The sequence below is a fragment of the Myotis myotis genome, unplaced genomic scaffold, assembly GCF_014108235.1.
Source record: "Myotis myotis isolate mMyoMyo1 unplaced genomic scaffold, mMyoMyo1.p scaffold_m19_p_14, whole genome shotgun sequence".
Taxonomy (NCBI): Eukaryota; Metazoa; Chordata; class Mammalia; order Chiroptera; family Vespertilionidae; genus Myotis; species Myotis myotis.
In genome coordinates this window covers 13212133-13231708 of record NW_023416318.1, presented here as the reverse complement: position 1 = coordinate 13231708, position 19576 = coordinate 13212133, and the positions used below count along the sequence as shown (strand labels likewise).

The 19576-nt window shown below is 45.9% G+C and overlaps 1 protein-coding gene across 3 annotated transcripts in view; it reads right to left on the bottom strand.

Annotated features, from left to right (window-relative positions):
* Nucleotides 1–802: 802 nt before the first annotated feature.
* The window catches only part of TGFA (transforming growth factor alpha), a 97442-nt gene continuing 78668 nt past the window's right edge, over nucleotides 803–19576 (bottom strand). For all 3 annotated transcript variants that reach the window (XM_036334203.1, XM_036334205.1, XM_036334204.1), the window contains 3 exons: nucleotides 9229–9378; nucleotides 6685–6794; nucleotides 803–4538 (listed from right to left, as the gene is read on the bottom strand). In XM_036334203.1, coding sequence (XP_036190096.1) covers nucleotides 4531–4538; nucleotides 6685–6794; nucleotides 9229–9378 — 268 coding nt within the window. In that variant the 3' untranslated portion in view covers nucleotides 803–4530. The remainder of the gene's footprint in view (nucleotides 4539–6684; nucleotides 6795–9228; nucleotides 9379–19576) is intronic.

Below are 19576 nucleotides of genomic sequence, written 5' to 3'. Positions count from 1 at the left end.
TGTCCCCTTGCCCAGCTCTCAATTCCATCTTTCTGACTTCCTGAGAGGGCCTCTCTCAAAGGACTTGAACTTGCCACAAAGACTTCATGGCAGCAGGGGCTCCTCTCATCCTAGGTTAGCTGTGCAGCTGCACATCAGAGCCTGAAGCTTCCATTGGAGCAAATGTACTGAAAGAGGACTTTTCCCCTCTCTCCTATTTCCCATTCAGCATAAATGTCGCTATGTTTTAATTCCCATTTTCAAAATTTGGCTCCCGGAAAAGCCACCGCCCACTTGTGTATGACCTCAAGCTTTAGCCATATGGTATTCCTCATGGCCCTTGTTGCCACAGGTGTCTTCTCACTTCCCTGCCTCTGATGATCCCACTTGAAAGGAGGCCCAAGCTTTCCAGAGTGCTCAGGGGCTAACATCTGTTGGACATTAAGGATACCCAAATATGGGCCAAGGTGGGATGCCCTGGGTGGGTATGAGGTACTTGCAGCCCCAGGCATCAAACCTCTCCTATGCCATCTGCTCCCTGGGGCCTGGTATATTCCAAAGGGTAATAGGGATTGGATTAAATCACTGGGAGAGATTGAAAATAATGCCCAAGGTTATAAAAATAGTAAAGTACAACATGGGGAATATAGTGAATAATACTGTGATAATGATGTATGGTACCAGATGGGTCCTAGAATTACTGTGGTGATCATTTTGTAAGGTATATAAATGTCTAATCACTATGTTGTATACCTGAAACAAATAATACGTCAACTGTAATTGAAAAAATTAAAAAAATGCTCATGAAAGAAAAGTTCCAGTCTTGATTTAGGAAAACAAAAGTTCATTCCTTCATTTTTTTTCAAACAAGGTACAGTACAACGGAACAATGCACATCAATGAAAAAATGCAACTGCATTTTCTATTGCTCACTACTCTTTAAATAATTCAGGTATTAAGGAAAAGATGGCTAATCACATTAATGCATTACAGAAATCAAAATTAACTTACCACACAAAATAAATTAAAACATTAAATATTAACCTTTTCAGTGCAACATATACAGAAGTCTGAGTAACAAGTTCTAAAAAAAAAAAAAGCATCAGGTTTGTATAATAAAGAGAATGAAAAGTTGAACACTTCAGTCAGTTATTACATAAGAAAGAGGGGTCGCTTTTCAGTACTGTGTGTGTGCTTACCACGGGATCTTTCAGAGAGTCTGGTAAAAATCAGTGGCTACAGAATATAGGTCTTATGTTAGAACATTAAGAGCAAACATAGGTGTTTATCTGTTTCTGTGATGTCCCCCATGGTCCTGGGCTTTTGAATCATCCCCCCTACCCCTCTTTACTGAGCAGGTTGGGAAAAACCAAAGCCAAGATCCTACTAAAAGGGTCAGGGTCCCCTGAGCAGTGTCGGAGTCTGGTTGACCCATTCTTGCCAAAATTGCCTGGAAAAACACCAGTAGCCCATGTGCAGAGACAACCTGGCCCTGGAAGACCTGGTTGGAGATGCCAGACACTTCTACTTGTAGAGAATAGTCTCCCAAGAAGCTCTAGAACCACACTCTCCCTTCCCTCACCAAAGTGGGTGGGGGTGTGTCAATCCTACCTCCTCCTCCTTTCTCAGGAAAATAGACTTGGGGGGCATTCTGCCCACCTCCTCTGCTGGAACACAATGGCAAGCTCATAGCTTGTTTTTTCCACATGTGTCTGGACATGTTTTCCAGATCAGGATTGGCTGCTGTATGTCTTCAATCTAGAGGACAATGTTTTCTGCTAATATGCTTGAAGTTATGGCTTGTAGAGCAGGTTCCATAAAAGATATGGAAGCATCTCCTCCCCTTTTAAAAATGGAGTCTCCTCATTTTTCCTGAGGGAGACATGGAAACAGCTGTGCTTCCCACTCCCAGGAGTGTGGCTACCTATCAGGTCAGGTCTTGGGAATGATTCTCTGATCATTATGAACACTTGGCTTTCTAAAAAGCAAGGAAACACAAGGAACCCGCAGAGATGGATTAGAAGATACATTTTTATCCTGAAATGGGGGCATTTTACAGTTAACCAAAGAGGTATCAATGCCATAAAATGGCTCAGGGATCCAAAGCTTGTTGGCCATCTGATTTCTAGAAATTACCTAAAGAAGTAAGGCTGTGTCATATCCTGGGAAGTGGACAAAGGTCCAACCAGGCCTGCATTGACCCTGAACTCGGCTCCAACTCTTTTTAGGCCTGGTTTGCAGAGGACTGACCCCAGAGGCATGTCTAGGGAAGCGCCCATTCGAGCCTGTTCATTGCATGCTTGTACAGGCACAAGGAAGGGGCGCTGGCAGCTGTGACTTCTTGGATCTGAGGACCAGGACATTCACAGACACTAAACTCAAAGACCCTACAGGGGAGCAAGAAGGTTCCCTCCACTTCCATCCGTGTCTTCTCACACCTCTGCAAAAGCTCTTGGAAGCCTAAAGACCAGATACCAATCCTTCCATTCACTAGCGAAGAAAGCCTCACAAACATTTTCACGTCAATCCAAACCTTTTAAAGGCAACCAGACCTCAAAGAGTCTCTAAAAGACTGGGGAAAGATCATCCTACAGAAAAAAATGTGACCTCAAGTTAACAAGTAACACTACTCCACTTCCATTAGTCTCTTTAGATCATTCAAACTGTCAGAGGCTGAGGGGAAAAGTGAGTGCACACTGGGGTCTATAAGCTGGAATCAACTGGATTGGTCTCTGAGCGAGATGCTACATATACCAGCTTCAGCCCACATATCTGTAGGACTGGCCCAAGGAATGCAAACTTAGACTTATTTTCTTTTATAATTAAAACCTGTGAGCTGTGTCAATTACATGGTTAGGGGCCAACTGGTAAACAGATCCTATTTCTGCTCTCAGTGCTTTGGGTGTACCATGATTCAATGAAAGTGCCGAAGTTAAGACATGGGTCATATAATTGTCTCAACTGTAAGAAAGGAAGAGAAGATTCATTGAAATAGACAGACTGGGGAAGAAGAATTAGGGGAAGACAAAATCAACTGGTCACTTTCAGGATGTGAGGAGCTCAACGCGCTGAAGGGTTAATTGGTAGAAATCTTTCATTTTTCTGAATATTAGTGAAGAAGACTTTCTTCATGTAAGGAGTTTGTACGTTATTTCATTGTTATTCAGTTCCCGAATTCTAATGAAAATTCCTAGGGATGAACCCCCCCCCCACTAATTGGCAGGAGGGAAGCAGTGCTTCCCACAGGCAGGCCAGTGGGTCAGAATGTACCCTAATGCCCAGGAGAACTATTCCGCCCTTTTCTGAGGGGAAAGTGAGACTCTCACAGTAGACATGGCTTGTTAGAGTTTTTGTTAATAAAACCAGCATTCCGGATGAAAACAAATCATTGAAATATTTCTCCTCATGCTTAACAATAGAAAAGTTAAATTTTTCCTTTTAAAAATGAAGTAACAAATCAACCAAGTGACAAAATGGAAAATAAATGCCCAGTCCCCCTTTCATGAATGTGGCCCCAAATGCCCGTGGCTCTCGGAGGGCTCATGTTAGTCTTTGAGCAGTGTAGCAAGTCTTGTGTTTAACCCGTGCAGACCCACACACAGGAGCATTCTTCCTCTCTCCCTGACTGAGATGACACATCTACGCTGCTGGATTGGCTAACCTTTCCACAGAATGTACCCAGGGGCATTTACCGGCTTTGTGTCTTAAATGGCACAATGTCTGAACCCCATCAGCAAATCAACCTCTGCTTCCATCTCTGTACCTTCTGGGTAGCTTTTCCTAAGCCTTAGCTGTCCCAAAGAGGCCTGACATTTTTAATTGGTATAACTCTGCAGCCAGCAAGACATCCATCATTAATGTAGAAGTCTAAAAGTTTTTATGCTTTTTACATTGACTTGAGAGATTAAAAATAAAAACATCATCCAGCTAATAAATAAGAAGTTATCTCCAAGGGTGGTGGTGACTTGGGAAGGTCCTCAATATCCTGTGTCTGTGGAGGACGTTGGGCTGGTTGAGGGTCTACTGGACAGAGGACAGACGCAGCTCTTCTTAAACTTGGCATCCTCCCATAACAATAAGCAGTTACCCTTTCTCCACCTTCTTCCCCAATAAATGGATGAGAAAAAACTGTAACAACTATAGGAATCTCCGGTGTTGGGCAGGATGCATGCTGTTGTGGGTCCATTGAAACACAGCCTGGCATCCATGAATGGTAGAAGACAACAACTCCTGGACTCAGAGGCTGACTGACACACACATCTTGTATAGGTAAACGGGAAGTCCACCCCTTGCAGTTCTTTTTTGACCAGCCTTTAAACTGTGATCCACTGAATTCTTTTCTAGGTCACACTGAATAACCCCAAGCAGACAGGTTCTTGACAGAGTTTTGAAGGAAGGCCCACACAAGACAAAAGGCTGCACAGGTGATTGCCGGCAGAGTAGGAAGGTCTGTCAGCACGTCCCAGGCATCCCTTGCTGGGCTGTCCAGAAGAAGTCCATTCTTCATTAGGGCTGCCCCAGTCACTTGGCCAAATTCCTCCTCTGGGCTCTTCAGACCACTGCGAGGAAGAAAAAACAGGTTCAGTTCAGTGGGCCAGACCCCAGCCACGCTGGCCAAACAGGCTTGAGACAGAAACTTAGAGATGCATCAGCCAAGGTCACCAAGTTCTCTTGGGCACTCAGACCCAAGTCCAAATTCTGCAGGTTCAACCTCAGGGGAAGCAGCTTCTGAAACTGTGTTTTCAGTGCCAAAGAAAAGGCTGACCAAAAGTGAAATGAGTTGTGGCAGAAGAGAAATGGGGATGCACCCTGTTTTGTGGGCCTCAATTCAACTGGAAGTGATTTGACCCAGCATGTGGCTAGCTCCCTCATAAAGTATGGTTTAGTGGGCAATTCATGAGCTGGTGTAGGGTTCTGGTGGTAGGATCACTTCCTCTATGGCCATACAAGAAAGGACCCATTTGTTTCTCAATGGGTGGGGGGCCCTGAGGGCATCCTCTGTGGCTGTAGTGGTGAGGCAGCATGGACCTCATTCCCAGCAGCTCCCCAGTCGGCCTGAACAACTTCCTACCCTGGTCCCTCTCAAGGTCCCTGCGGAGATGGGGAGGTATGCCTCATCTCGGAGACGGGCTTCAGTCTCAGTGGCCAGATCTATCCCCAGGCTCAAGGCTAATGTTCTCTCAAATGTGGTAGAGAAGAAGTAATAAGAAGAAACCTAACTCTGCTCCGAATGACTCTGCTGAGGTGTGGACAAATGGTACAAAATTTACTATGAATTTTCTTAAAAGGTGTAAATAACTTTTTTATTGGTGCTAAAAGACAAAATAAAATTTACCTCCATTAGCTCAATGGATGGCCCCAGAAGTTGTGGAAGAGAGATGTGAGTGAGGCCTTCAGGGGCCTTGGTTCTCATCCTACTGCCCTCTCCTCCCACGGTCTCATGGTGGGACCCAAGAAGGCCTTTGGCAGACTCAGTTTACCTATATCACCCACAAATCCTCCTCTTCGTTAAGGCTATTTTGGGGATGAACGGATTAGCATTCTCCCAGATCAAAAGAACTGCCCTGGCACAATTACTGTGGTTCTTGAAATGAAAAACAAATATACGGTGCTCCTGGGCCTTCTGTTCCCTCCAGGTCAGATACCATGAGATTTAACAAACACATCAGTTGCTTTTCTCCCTACGCTCTCCATGCAACCTTGAGCTTCTGGAATGTCAACTGTTTATCAGAGAAGGACACCTTGGGTGGATCAGCCTGGGGCAATTGCCTCCTGACCCACTACTTCCTCTAAAGAAACTTTTATGATGGGCTCTATTGGTCTAAATAGCATTGCAGAAAAATGGCTGATGTGAGATTTCTCAGAGTTTGTCTGGATAAAGGAGCAATTTGGCTCCATGAGCCCCAAGCTAGTGATGCTCAGATGCGGGCTCCTGAGATGTGTGTTGGCTCACGTCTAGATGACCAGTCCACTTTAAGGATGTTGAAAAACATGCATGAAACAATGAAAAACGTAATGATGGTCACAGGATCTAAGAGTTTGAAGAGTCCTTAGAGACTTTCAATAGGAGAATCGCTCACTCCACAGATGAGAAAAGGGAAGTGATTTTTGTTTGTTTTTTTTAAAAGAAATGAACATCTATTGCATATCCACAGTTGGGGATACACGATACTAGATGCTTAATGTCTGTACTTATTCAACTTGCACAACATTTTAAAATAAGAAAACTGAGGGTTAGAGATGTTATGTAACTTGTTAAAAGTCACACAGTCACCAGTAAGGAGAAAAGAGCTCCCCTTTGAGTAAAACACACATTAGGCCAGTGATGGCGAACCTATGACACGCGTGTCAGAGGTGACACGAGAAATCATTTTTTTGGGTTGATTTTTCTTTGTTAAATGGCATTTAAATACATAAAATAAATATCAAAAATATAAATCTGTTTTACTATGGTTGCAAATATCAAAAAATTTCTATATGTGACACGGCACCAGAGTTAAGTTAGGGTTTTTCAAAATGCTGACACACCAAGCTCAAAAGGTTCGCCATCACTGCATTAGGCTAAACTAAACCTGACTTGGTAGATAAATATCATCTTTTCTCCCTCTTCCGGCTTCATCCTCCAAGAACTTCTGCCCTGACCTGGAGAAGGTGTCATTTTCTCCCCCAAAGGGGAAAAGGCCCCTCCTCGATGCAGCCCCTTACCTGTTTCTGAGTGGCAGCAAGCAGGCCTTCCTTTCAGGAGGGCACTGGGCTTCTCGTGCCGGCAGATGAGGGCCCGGCACCACTCACAGTATTTTCGGACCTGGCAGCAGCTGCAAAGACACAGAGAATACGGTCGAGGCAGGAGCCTGGCAGGAGTGCCCAGCTGGTGCAATGTCTGCCTGAGGAGCCTTCTGGGCAGCTCTGGGCTTTCAACCAGCCTCCCGTGGGGGCCTCTAGAGGGACAGACACAGCAAGGGACTGAGGGCCCGGCTGGGCGGTGGCCTTTAGGGCAGATGCTGGCCAACAACAAAGATACCCATTGACCCCCCCAAGGCCCCAGCTCTGTTTGTGCAGCTCTGCTCAGGGCAACTGGGCTCCAGCTTGCCCGACTGTCAGAGAGGCCCAGTCACCCACCCATCTGCCCTCCCCATAAAGCAGCAGAAGGTTAATTCCGTGAGTAGGACTGGGACAAAGCAGCTGCTTCAGGCTGGCAGGGCTGTGAGGGCTTGGGAAGGGGGCAGCCCTCCATCAGGTATTTCCAGCAGCAAAGCAGGGAATGTGGATGGGCTGAACTGACTCATGGAAAGAACGAGAATGAGGCATGGATCTCAGTGGCTTTGAATCCTTCTCTGAGGACTAACATCCTGTAGTTGGGACAAACCCAACTTCCTTGTGAACCTGTGCTACCCAGAGTCCTGAAGCATTCTGGCTATGACCGCTCCTGCCTCCTTGGGTGGGCAGGAAAGAACAGTTTGTAGAGTTAGCGTGAAAAAAGAATCCGAGAACTCACAGAAGGTCAGAGGAGAAGCACTAAGTCATACATTACCTAGAGACACGGATGGCTGTTTTCCATGGAAGCCCCATAGAAGACTTCATTTCCTAACCTTAATGTATATATAATCTATGAATCCACTGACCAGGGCTGGGAGAGATCTCTTGGCTGACATGAGCCTGAGAACAGACAAGGAAGCAAGCCTGTTGCTGTGTTTCCTTCCCTCTTGGTGCCTGGTAGCAATTCACAATCCTCAGCCCTGGGAAGGCTCCTGGGACCCCTGAATCTCTGGGCAGCAGACTGAGAAGGGGCCCTGCAATACTTCTGCCCAACCTGTTCTGGCACGGTGGCCAGCAGTCTGCCTGGACGGGTCCCTCCTGAGTTACACAGTCCAGGCTGGGACCAGCTCATCCCACGCTGAAGGCCTTGATTCCAGATCCGTCATTGATTGCTGTCTTGCAGTCAGCTAGCCAGGCGGGCTTGCCCCAGTCACGCCCCAGCCAGGAGTGTCCCAGGGCAGTGAGAGCCAAGTCTCTTTATCTCTCTGGCAGGGGATGAGTTGGTCCCAACCAGCTCTGCAACTCAGGATGGCCCCCTGCCCAGGCATCTAGCAGCCTGGCAAGCATGAGGGCTCAGTCTCTGGCTCAGAGATTCTAAAGTTGGTATTTGGCAAGGACGGGCTGGCAAAGGACAGAGAAGTGGGACTGGCTGCCTCCCTGGGAATGAGAGGCTGTCCAGTATCCTGGTTTATTCTTGTCTCAAAAAATCTGGTGAAAATGAACTTTTAAGTCCCTCTAGAGAGGCCCACATGGGCACTCAGTCTTATTCTAAGGCTCTAGGACCCTCCTTGCCACAGAAATAGGACTGTGAACGTGATGGGTGAGCGCAGGTAGCTAGCCAGCCATGAGAATTGATGCCAGTAGTCCATTAAGTTGCTACTGCTCCCCCAGGGAGGGTCTTCATGAGTGGCAGAACCTGAGCTCTGCCCCAGCTTGGACCAGGGCTGCTTGTCCACTACCTACAAACATGTTTTTCCAAGACAGACGGGAATGGAACAGATACTGCTAGGAGAGGAAGGAAAGGCCAGCCCAGTTCAGACCTCATCTCTCACCACTTAATGCTGGCTTATTCCAGGAGAAGGATGTGAGCAGGTTGTGGCTACTGTCAACGAGCTGAGGCTCTAAAGGCCATTTTATTCATTGCCAGAACCAGGGACGATATGGGCAAGCAAAAGGGGGCAAGAAACATCGGAAAACAATCTGTAATGGTCTGGGCTCAGGAAGGCTTCCTGGAAGATGCAAGGTGGAAACTGAGTTTTGAAGGATGAGAAGGGCAGAGAAGTGCAAAAACGAGGAAGGGCTGTCATTAACTTGTCATAATAGTAACAGTGGCCTTAGACATGGCTTTAGGATTTGCAAAGAGCTCCTGTCCAAATGAGGCTGGGAGCTGTTTCCAGTTCACTCTGGGGCACCTGGATGTTCCTTCACGAAAGAGTGAAGGCTCCAAGCGAACAATGAGGCGGGGGGTGGGGATTGGGGTGGGGTGGGGTGCCTTTGTTCTGCGCGGCTTCCAGCAGTGCACAGGCCCACTGCTGGGACCCTCCCAGGACATGTGCCCTTTGACAGCTTGGCTGTCACCAAAGTTCCTCTTGGCTTAGCTGATACCAATCAGACATCACAGCAACAAACTGCTGAGGTGACCCTGTTATCAGGGCATGCTGCAGATGTCCCTGGGAGGGCGGGAGACCTAACCTTAGGGCAGCAAATACTCACTGTATCAGCACACACGTGATGATGAGGCCAGCCAGGGCCACGACGGAAACCACCACTAAGGCGGTGATGGCCTGCTTCTTCTGGCTGGCGGCCACCACGGCCAGGAGGTCTGCATGCTCACAGCGTGCTCCGACATACCCAGAGTGGCAGCTGGGGAAGAAAGGGACATTAGCACGCTCTCCGGTAGAAGGCTTGTTTCCCCAAGTCCTCAGGGAAGGCAGCGCTGAAGGGACTCAAAGCCCCAGGAAAAGCCCAAAGGGACCCCTCCAGGTGTCAGTAAAGTCACCCCCGCTTCTCTGCACAGGCACCTCTTGCTTGGAGAGTGAGGGGTAAGGAACCAGCTTTATCGCGTGGGGATGAAAGGTGCTGCTGAAGCACTTTATTATTATTGTCACCAAGCCAGCTCTTGGGGGAATGAAGGAGGCAGCAAATGTGTTTATGACACGGAGTTCATTTTGGCAGTTCATAAAAATTCAGGTTATTTTTAAACCAAATGTGTGTATTCAGAATTTCTGATGATGAGCTTAAGAAAACACACTAAACCAGCAGAAGACACAGGCTGTGGTTTGCTTATCTTCTTTAAGTTTAATTAGCTCTGCAAGCATTTACCTGGTGGCCCAGCACATGAGGCACGTACTGACATTAGAGCCAGCACTACTAACTAGTAATTGTAGGACCTTCGAAGCCACTGATCTCCGGTGAACCCTGGTCCTCATTTCCAACAACAGCTGGTTTCTCCACTAGAGGATTAGTAAGGGCACAAAAGAGGTCAAGTTCGTGAGCTGCGTGTAATCTTTAAGGGCAACATCAACACAAGCCACTGTTATTACGGGCATGGCTACTATTCAAGGCTCTTTGGCATCATTCATCTCAGTAACAGCCTCCTCCTCCTCCTATATGCTAAAGGCGAATGCTGCTTCTTCCAGCTCGCTCTGGTCTGTCCTACCCACCTCCATCCCCCAGCCCGATTCTGGGGCAGCCACAAGTGCTTCTCACGTGATGATTCCTTAGGACATGTCTACCCATAGGAAGAGATGGCCATTTTCTGATGCAGGCATTTCCCCTCTTCAAAGCATATTATTCTTTTCAATAGAAGATACTTAGCTGACACATTGGTCTCTGTGTCTGGGGTGACTTTCAAATTGTGATGAAAATGTTTGATCACCTTCTCAGGTGGGCAGCCTTCCTTCCCACAGGGAACTTCCCAGGAGCAGCCTTGCACCAAACATCACACCCTGGTTTTAATGTTTTTTCCCCCCTCAGACATGGTAATGATAGCTAAACTTTCATTTTTTAAGAGTGCTTTTTGATGAAGTAGATAGCCTGCCACCTTCACTTTTAGATTAAAAGACATCTGAGGAACAAGGAAAAATGAAAAGGCGGTGAAGGGTCGTGGTGTGCCAGCCTATTGTGCCAGCGCTAGCCTCAGAGGCATTCCATTTGTGAGTCCCCTAAACCTGTGCTCCTGGCTGCCAGACCCCACATGGCAGAAGGGCCCTTGGAGTTAGGTCCTTGGATAATGAGAACCCTCGTTTTGGGAATATAATGCTTTTTCATTATAACCTATTTCATTATAACTATTTCATTATGATGTTAATGAACTTAACTCTTATTTATACCAGTTAGCCTTTGGCAACATTGGTTTCATTATACATCATTTCGTGTAAAGTCTTAGATGACATTAAGTGAGAACTTACTGTACAGTACATTTTCCAGGAGCGTAGGTTTTGCTCAATGTTAACAAAAAATCATTTTAATGTTAAAGAAACAGATACTCTACGCAGTGGTCAGCAAACTGTGGCTCGCGAGCCACATGCGGCTCTTTGGCTCCTTGAGTGTGGCTCTTCCACAAGATACCACGTGCGGACGCGCACGTACGGTGCGATTGAAACTTCGTGGCCCATGCAAAGAAGTCGGTATTTTGTGGAAGAACCACACTCAAGGGGCCAGAAAGCTGCATGTGGCTCGCGAGCCGCAGTTTGCTGACCACTGCTCTATGGGGTTAAGTAGATGCTGCAAAAATTGCTGATTAAGGCTACAACCTGGGATACCATGGCATAAAAGCTTCTGTCTGTAACACTGCTTAATGGAAGTCTTAACACTGGCCCTCTTTCTCCCAAAGCCCAACTGTTACCTATCTAAAAAGGTATGTTTTTAGTTTGAATTCAGGCACTTGCTTTTCTGTTAAGGGTTATTTTACATGTAGCACGCCCTTTCTCATTTAATCCTTCACAGAAAAGTCAAGTCATTTGGTTGTGCCCACCCTGCTGGGGAAGAGAGAGAAATTCATACCCAGGTCTGCTGACCCTAGAGGCTGGGTTCTTGCTCACTTACGAGGCTGCTTCCCCTGCATACTAAACAGGTTGGGAAGAGAATGCCACAGATTAAGCTCTTGATCAAACCTGGCTTTTGGCTTAGCCTCCAATCATGATAGGGTAAAAGATCTGAGGTTCCACAAGGTTGCAGAGGGTTTTCATTGTTTGGTAATTAAGGAAGCTGAGGTGGGCCAACTAGGATGGATAATGCCGCACAGGGATCGCTATAGACCCGGGACGCACAGGGATCGCTATAGACCCGGGAAGAAGAGAGCAGGCCTCTGAACAAAGTGGAGGAGGGGGGATCTCTAGGAAGACGACTCTTCTTGAAAAGGATCTGGACCACAGAATTCTGAATGAGAACCCTGGCTCTCACACACTTGGGCTGGGAAGGAGAAGACCGAGGGGCTAGGGGACGGGGCAGATTTTTTGTTTGTTTGTTTGGTATCAATAACAATTATGTGAAGGCAAAAGTCAAGAAACGGCTCACCCTATCAGTTGTGAAAACAAAGTCACTGGCCCCTTCTCACTAGGGGGAAGCTAACAACAGACTGGATTGGGGGCTGAAAGGCGATGAGCAGCAGATGTTGGCGATGCATAAGCTAAGCTGTCAGTGTCTAAAGAGAACCCTGCAAAGGGTCCCTTCTCCGGCCCACACCCAGATGGCTCCCACCTGAGTTTTGGGCTTCCTCCATTTGGTATCTGACACCCTATTTCTGCAGGGCCAGAATCTACCCTCTCTACTTTATTACCCATCACCAAGGTTCCAGCTAATCCAAGTTGTCCCACCCTCCTCACTAGTCTAGTGTCAAATAAACGCATGTCCAGCACATAGGCACTTAGGACACACTTGCCTAATGAGTGAATACAACCCTCCCACTTGCCTGTTTCAACTCCTATTACCTTCTTTGCCTGGACAATTATTATTCACTCTCCTCCTCAGATTCCATCTCAAATACTACAGTCTCTAAAAAGATGTAACTTACAGACCCAGTCACCCATCCATTCATTTTTCATAGCTCTTTCCACGGCTCTCCCTTAACCTCTCCTCCTCCTCTGAATGCCTTCAGGACTATGCCCACCTCTCTGACTGCCCTTCCACTAGCCTCACTGTAGGGCAGACTCCATGCTCTTGTGGGCAAGACCTAGCTCTACAAAAACTGGTGAACTACTGAACAGAATGGGCTGGGGAGCCTGGGCTTTGTGGCGAATTGTTAGATTTCTAACCAGGAGTTGCAGCCAAGCCAATGGGACTTCTCTGTAGACAGTATTAGTGCAGCTTCCTCCTAGAGAAGAGTAGTGATGAGGATTAGCATAAATATTTGTGAAGGGTCTAGGTTATAGGTGGGTGAACACCTATGAGGCAATTTCATGTGACTTGAAATGTTCCTCCTTTAATCTTCAGGCTGTGGGAGAGACTGGTCCTACCACCTCCTCAACCACTTGATTCTGAAAACCCTATGAATTAACAAATGAATGCTGGGAATTCTAAGAAATCCCATTTAAATAAGAGTGGCAGCCAGGTGCTAATTACAGCACCTATCACTCATTTATCAAGGCAGTAGGCTAAACTCCTATATGAATTACAACTCCTATGTGAATTACCTCTTATTATTATTATTATTATTATTATTATTATTATTTTTAGAGAGGGAGGGAAAGAGAGAAACATTGATGAGAGATGAGAAACATCTATCTGCTGCCTCCTGCACACCTCCTACTGGGAATCTAGCCAGCAACCCAGGCATGTGCCCCGACCAGGAATTGAACTGGTGACCTTTAGGTGCACAGGATGACACCCATTTGTAACTAATGTTGTGGCCCCACCCCATCACAAAGAAACAGAATTTCCGGAGGATGAGGCCCAGAAATCAGGATTTTAAAAAGATTCCCAGGTGATTCTAATGTGCAGCCAAGGTTGAGAACCACTGTTCTAGAGGTTTAAAAACTAATACTCTCAACTATGAAGGCTGTCTTTCTGGGGTAATGCAAATTAGTTTGGATGATACTCTGGGATAGTGATTTAATGACAAACTCACAAACCTCATAACAAAAAGAAATATGGGCTGCTGACTGCCCATCAAGTATGGAAAATTGCAAAGATGCCCCGGAGAAGGATAACGACCTGGGCCAGGCCACATTGTGTTGACTTTCCGCGTTCTTCCCACCAGAGAAACTTTTGTGTGTTCTGGGTCCTTCACAATCAGCTCTGCCTGCCTCAAAACAACCCGAGCAATGGCCCTAGCACATCAAGAATGTCTTCATGCCAACACTATTGCCTGTCACCTTAGTGTTACAGCTGCAAATACAGCTGAGCCTTGAACATCACAGGTTTGAACTATGTGGTTCATTTATATGTGGAATTTTCTCAATAAATACCTGTATTGTTTGTGATCCCTGTTGGGAGTTCGCCGATATATAGGGCTGACTATGTGCACTCATCTACAGCCTTTATCTAGGGGACTTGAACATCTGCAGATTATAATGTTGGTGGGAAATTAATCTCCTATGGATACCCAGGGATACCTAAATTTTGGGGGAGTCAAAAGTTAATATGTGGATTTTGTACTTTGTGGAGGGTGAGTGTCATTCAAGGGTCTAGTGTACTCAAATCTCAGTCTCATTGGGTTAGGAAGCCCAACGTGCTTCTCAATGAAAACTTACCCAGTGAGGAAAGGAAGCACCTGGGTGACTGCCTAATGTGTGAGACTCAAGGTCATGGCCTAAGGGAGCTGAGAATAGCAAGACTTAGCCCCAAGCAGCCCAAATGTAGCTGAGAGGCAGAATAGCCTGTGTTCTAGATGCTTGGGCTTCCCCAGGACATCCCAGGTCAAAATCACTCTAAAAATGGTTTTTGTTTTTTTTTTAAAAAAAAAAAGGCCAAAGGAAATTCTGATGAAGGCTGAGTTGACAGCCACCATGAAGGTTTTACCAATGACATCAACTCTAGTTGCCCGTTGGAATTGCCTGGAAAGGGGAGGTTGGGGGTTAATGGGGGGGGATGAGGACACATTTGTAATACCTTAACTAATAATAAAAAAATAAATAAACCAAAAAATAAAAAAAATAAAAAATAAATAAAATGTAAAAAAAAGAAAGAAAAAAATCATGATGTCCAGGCCACATCCTAGACCAACTCTGAATCTCTGGGAATAAGGCCTGAGCATCCCTATTTTTAAAGCCCCCAGATGATTCTACTGGGCAGCCAACGTTAAGAACCATAATTTAGACTTTCTGGCCTTGGGGTGGAGAGGAGGTCCTTTCTCCTTCCCAATCATTTCTAATAATGGGGATGCTTCCTAGTTGGGGGAAAAAAGAAAAGGTTTGGTGACTATTTTTTTGGTATTTTTTTAAACATCCCAAGCTTCTACTAATATTAGACTTAATTATGCTGATTATTTTAGATACAAGTTACACAAGGAAGGAAAGAGTCACTTCACCTGATCACAAATGAATGACACTTGACTCAGCTGCTATCCTCTCCTTTCCCTCAGGTAGGCACTGGTTCCCACCCGACTGTACGCAAGAATCGCCTGGGAAGCTCTGGGAAATGCCAGGGCCAAGGTCATACCCCAGGAGATGACCATCCCATTGCTCTGTGTACCCAGGCAATTCTAGTGTGTAGTCAGGCCTAAGAACCACTGAGGTAGAACTATCATTTAAGTACAGAGAATCAAGGACCAACAATTCAAAATCTGCTACTTCTCCTCCCTCCCCCATTCTCTCCTCTACCCCCAGGCCCCCTCCCCCCAGGGCATTTCCCCAGGGTGGTGGCTATAAAATGGGCCACTTCATATCAAGTACAGGAGAAACAGATGTTGCACCCCTATTTACAACAGGAATCTGAACAAAATAGGAGTTATTTTGTCTATCAAAGGGGAATGGGAAATGTGTAGGACTGAACTTTTTAAAAATATCATTTGACCGTTCAATTTCATCTGTCTAGAGTGGGTTTTGCCAAAAATAAGGTTCTAGGATGCTGTTTTGTCTTCATAATGCTGAAAATGAGGCTCTGGCATTACATTCAGGCTCTTTCCCCAAAAGAACCAAAAAGAAAGAAGTGCATAAAAAAAGGAAGTGTGTAGCCCAGGAGGGCAAGAAGGTTGTCTGAGCTGCAAATGGAGCAAGTGTAGCTGGAGATAAAAGGCAACATGTTCCAGCCAGGGGAGTCCCTGAGGCCTTTGTATTTTTGTTCCTGTTTAAGTCTGGAGGTTACTTTGGTGCTTTTCCTAGAAGCACATTTTGTGGCTGTAGGTCTCTGTTTTAACAAGAAGAGTGAAAGTAACTATGATATGTCTTTCATCCTCCTCTGTTCGAGGGCTTTAGAGTCCTCCAGTCCCATCAAGTTGCTCAGTTTCCCCCTCAAGTCCCTTTTGTACGTTTTTGTACGTGGTTCACAGCGAGCACCCTTTTTAAACTTTAAAGAAATACGATAAAGCATGTCGAGCTGTGCTCTTGAATTTTTTTCTTAAGAAAAAATTTCCCCAACTAGAAAAGGAATGTTTCTAAGCAAATTGTAAGGTATATAAATGATAATAAAGCGGAAAGAAAAATAAGAAAGCCAACATTGGTATATACCCATCTCTTCAAATGGCAGTCCAATGAACATGTTCCCTTTCAGACTATTTCTACATAGTTTTTTAAATAGTTTGGATTTTTTTATACTTTTGTATCAGCTCCTCATTTAACATCTCTTCATAATTTTACTACATCATTTGAAACTCTGCAAAAGTCATTTAAAATGATTGTATAGTAATTTATGTGCCCGGTTTGCTTCACCGAATCCTTACCATTTAGGCTGATCCAATTTTGAGATCATGCATAAAGCCAGGTGATTATCTTTGTGTGCCCGTCTCTGTTTGCATTTGGTATTACTTCCTCAGGATAGAGCCCTACAAGTTGGTACAACACAGTACAGACTTTGGAGCCAAATTATCATGAGTTCAAATCCCATTTCCCACTTAATGCCTGTGTGACCTTGAGCAAATTACTGAATCACTCTGTGCCATCGATTCCGCCTCTTTACAATATGATCGTCACAGTACTCACCTCACAGAGTAGTTATGAGCACTAAATGAGTGAATGTCTTGTGAAGTGCCTGGCACAAAGGAAGTGCTGTCTAAGTGCTAAAGATGTAAATAAAGGATGGGAGCGTTTTTTAAGGCTCCCGAGAGACACTGTCTTCATAAACAATGATGTCCTTTCTGGCAGGAGGTTAATGCTTTGATTTTTAGCCAAGCCTTTTGGCACAGGTCCCAAGACAGTCTTTAATATGGGGGCCAAGGACCAAGTTGACTAAGGGCCAAGGACCTTGATTTCAGAAATATGTTTACACCAACTTGCCTTTAATATGGAGAAAATCCACAGGGCAGGGGTGGGAGTGAGGCCCCTGAGCCCAAGGACATCTGTATTGGCCTCACCCATTCTTGGCCTCTTTAGAACTGGATTTGCCATGTTCTATAGCCTCTCTGCTTCTGGGGCTCGGGAGGAGTGGGCTGGATGGAGTAAAGACTTCCTTTGCAGCTCTGATTTACAGGCCTCATGGGATAGACCTGGTACCATGGTCTACCTGATTTTCACTGCTTCTTTCAGCAGAATCTTTCAATGTCCTTCAGCTGTGGTAATGGCAACACTAACCTGATCACAGTGGAGTTAGTCCTGTTGCCAACTGCTCTTATGCTCTGCTGGGAACTGGGCTTGAATGTTCTCCAGCGCTGTGTCATAGAACTTTCTGAGATGATGGCAACAGTCTCTATCTATGATGTCTAGCACATCAGCCTCTAGAGGTATTGGGTGCTTGAAATGTGGCTTGAGCCCTAGTCAGTTTGGCTCAGTGGATAGAGCATCAGCCTGCAGACTGAAGGGTCCCAGGTTTCATTCTGGTTAAGGGTGCATGCCTGGGTTACAGGCTCAATCCTCAGTAGGGGGTGTGCAGAAGGCAGCCAATGAGTGATTCTCTCTCATCATTGATGTTTCTATCTCTCCTTCTCCCTTCCTCTTGAAATCAATAAAAATATTTTAAAGGGAAACGTGGCTAGAGAGACTGAGAAACAAATCACTTTAAATAGCCTTGGCTGTTTTGTTAATGTCTCTTGTCTTGAACAGCAATAGCTCTATCTGCATTATGGCCACTGGGTCCTCATCACAATCCTGTGGAGTACTAATGTCCCCATTTTATACACAAAGAAACTGAGGCTTAATGGGGGTAAGTCACTTGAGACTCAGGTCTGTCTGACCTTCAAATCTGTGCCTTTAACTGCTGTGCTATCCCACCTGGGGTGTGACCCTCAGTATCTGCTTCTGGCGGAGTAGACAGAGAATGAGGACATACACTTTCTCCAGACATGTGGATGGTAGTGATGTCATAACTTCTTCACCCAGGGGCCCACCACCTGCTGGCTGTTGAAGTGAGAATTGATCTACATAAAGTGGCTCAAGCACCAAGTAAACCTCTCAACCCTGGTCTCTTGGGAGGTGTGTTCCTGGTCACACGGGGCAATCACTTTTCTCTGGTGTTTGACTCTGTTCAGGTCCCACCGGAATGTGCTGTGGCCGGGTCATATGGAATGTTTTCCTTGGCCGAGAGGGCTCTGTTTTCACACTTTGCTGTGGGAAAGCTGTCAGGGAATTCAGTCACGGAGGAAGGAGGAGCTGTTTTGAACAGGTGAGAAACTTTAACCTTCAAACTAGTTGCCACTGGCTGCTGACACGAGAACCCTTAAAATGTGTCGCTTGGGTGGCTTCCTTCAACTGTTTTCCTTTGTTTGAAAGCTTCTGCAGGCAGCAGACCAACAGTATGGAATCTGCCTCAGGGAAAATAATGTGCGAGTCCTGAGCTCGCATTTCTATGGCTTTACTGTCTTGGGAATTCTTTTCCCACTTGTTTCCTGATGTGGTTGGGTACCAGCAGAGTTTTATTAAAGGGAGACATACAATAGAAATTTAGGGTTCATCTGAAGCATAAATGTTTAAGGCCAGCTTTCACTACCTTTGGCTATCTCTGCTTTGTTTGACCTCATAGTTTAGTGTGAGGTGTCATTTGAGATTCTCTGGAAACCTAAAGACTATTTATTGGTCTTATGGAATCCAAAGCTTAAGGATGACAGTACTATAGAAAGAGCTCCCTCTTTTGAGACCATGATCTTGGGTCGCTGTGGGTTTTCTTTATAAGGCCATGAAAGATGAGGCCTTACTTCAGGTAAGTCAGTTTTATTGACCAGAATGTGTTTGTCAGCGCCCCAAAGCTGGGGCAGGTCGTAGGATCAGGGACAGAATGTTCTGCTTTCTCTGTATGGGCTGAGATTCTGGTCTAGTGGGAATTGATTAATGAGAACATCTTCTAGGTACTATAAATACAACAGGTATAAGGTGTGGTCCTGTCCTCACCGAGCTTACAAGCACCTGTTGCACAGAAGTGGAAACTGGAGAGCTGGAGAGGGCAAGCCCTGTGTTTACTTAGAGAAGCTGGGCCTGTGCATGGAGATGTAAAACCTGACTTCCAAAATGCTGACAACTAAGTAAAACCACCAAAGAACAACGTGGGTTGTCATTTACTGCCACATAAACCATGTCTGTGGGCTGACTGCCACCAAGATCCAGTGGGGAAACTGGTCATTGCTTGCACGGCTGTGCCTCCCCACAGAAGGCCAGCTTTCCCAAACTGCAAAACTGTCTTGGCTGTTTCCATAGACCCCACACTGGGCCCACAGGAAGGACTCCTTAGGAGTCTGTGATCACGGCAACCAGCTTGGAAGTGACTCTGGCCTTTCTCTGGAGGAAGGTTTACCTGCAGGGAGAAGGTGCCAACACCTTTCCTGGAAACCAAAGAGCTCCGTGATCTCAGGTGAACTTTGTGAGGCTGAGGCAGCCTGCCCTCCGGGGCAGTGGCTGAAAACATGGGTTTTGGGGTGGAATTGACCACCTGGTTCCCAGCTCTACCACTTACAAGCCCTGGGACTTGGGGCAAGTTGCTTAAAATCCCTGGGCTGGCTCGGTTTTCTCATTTATAAAATAAAAGCCAGAATCCCTACTTG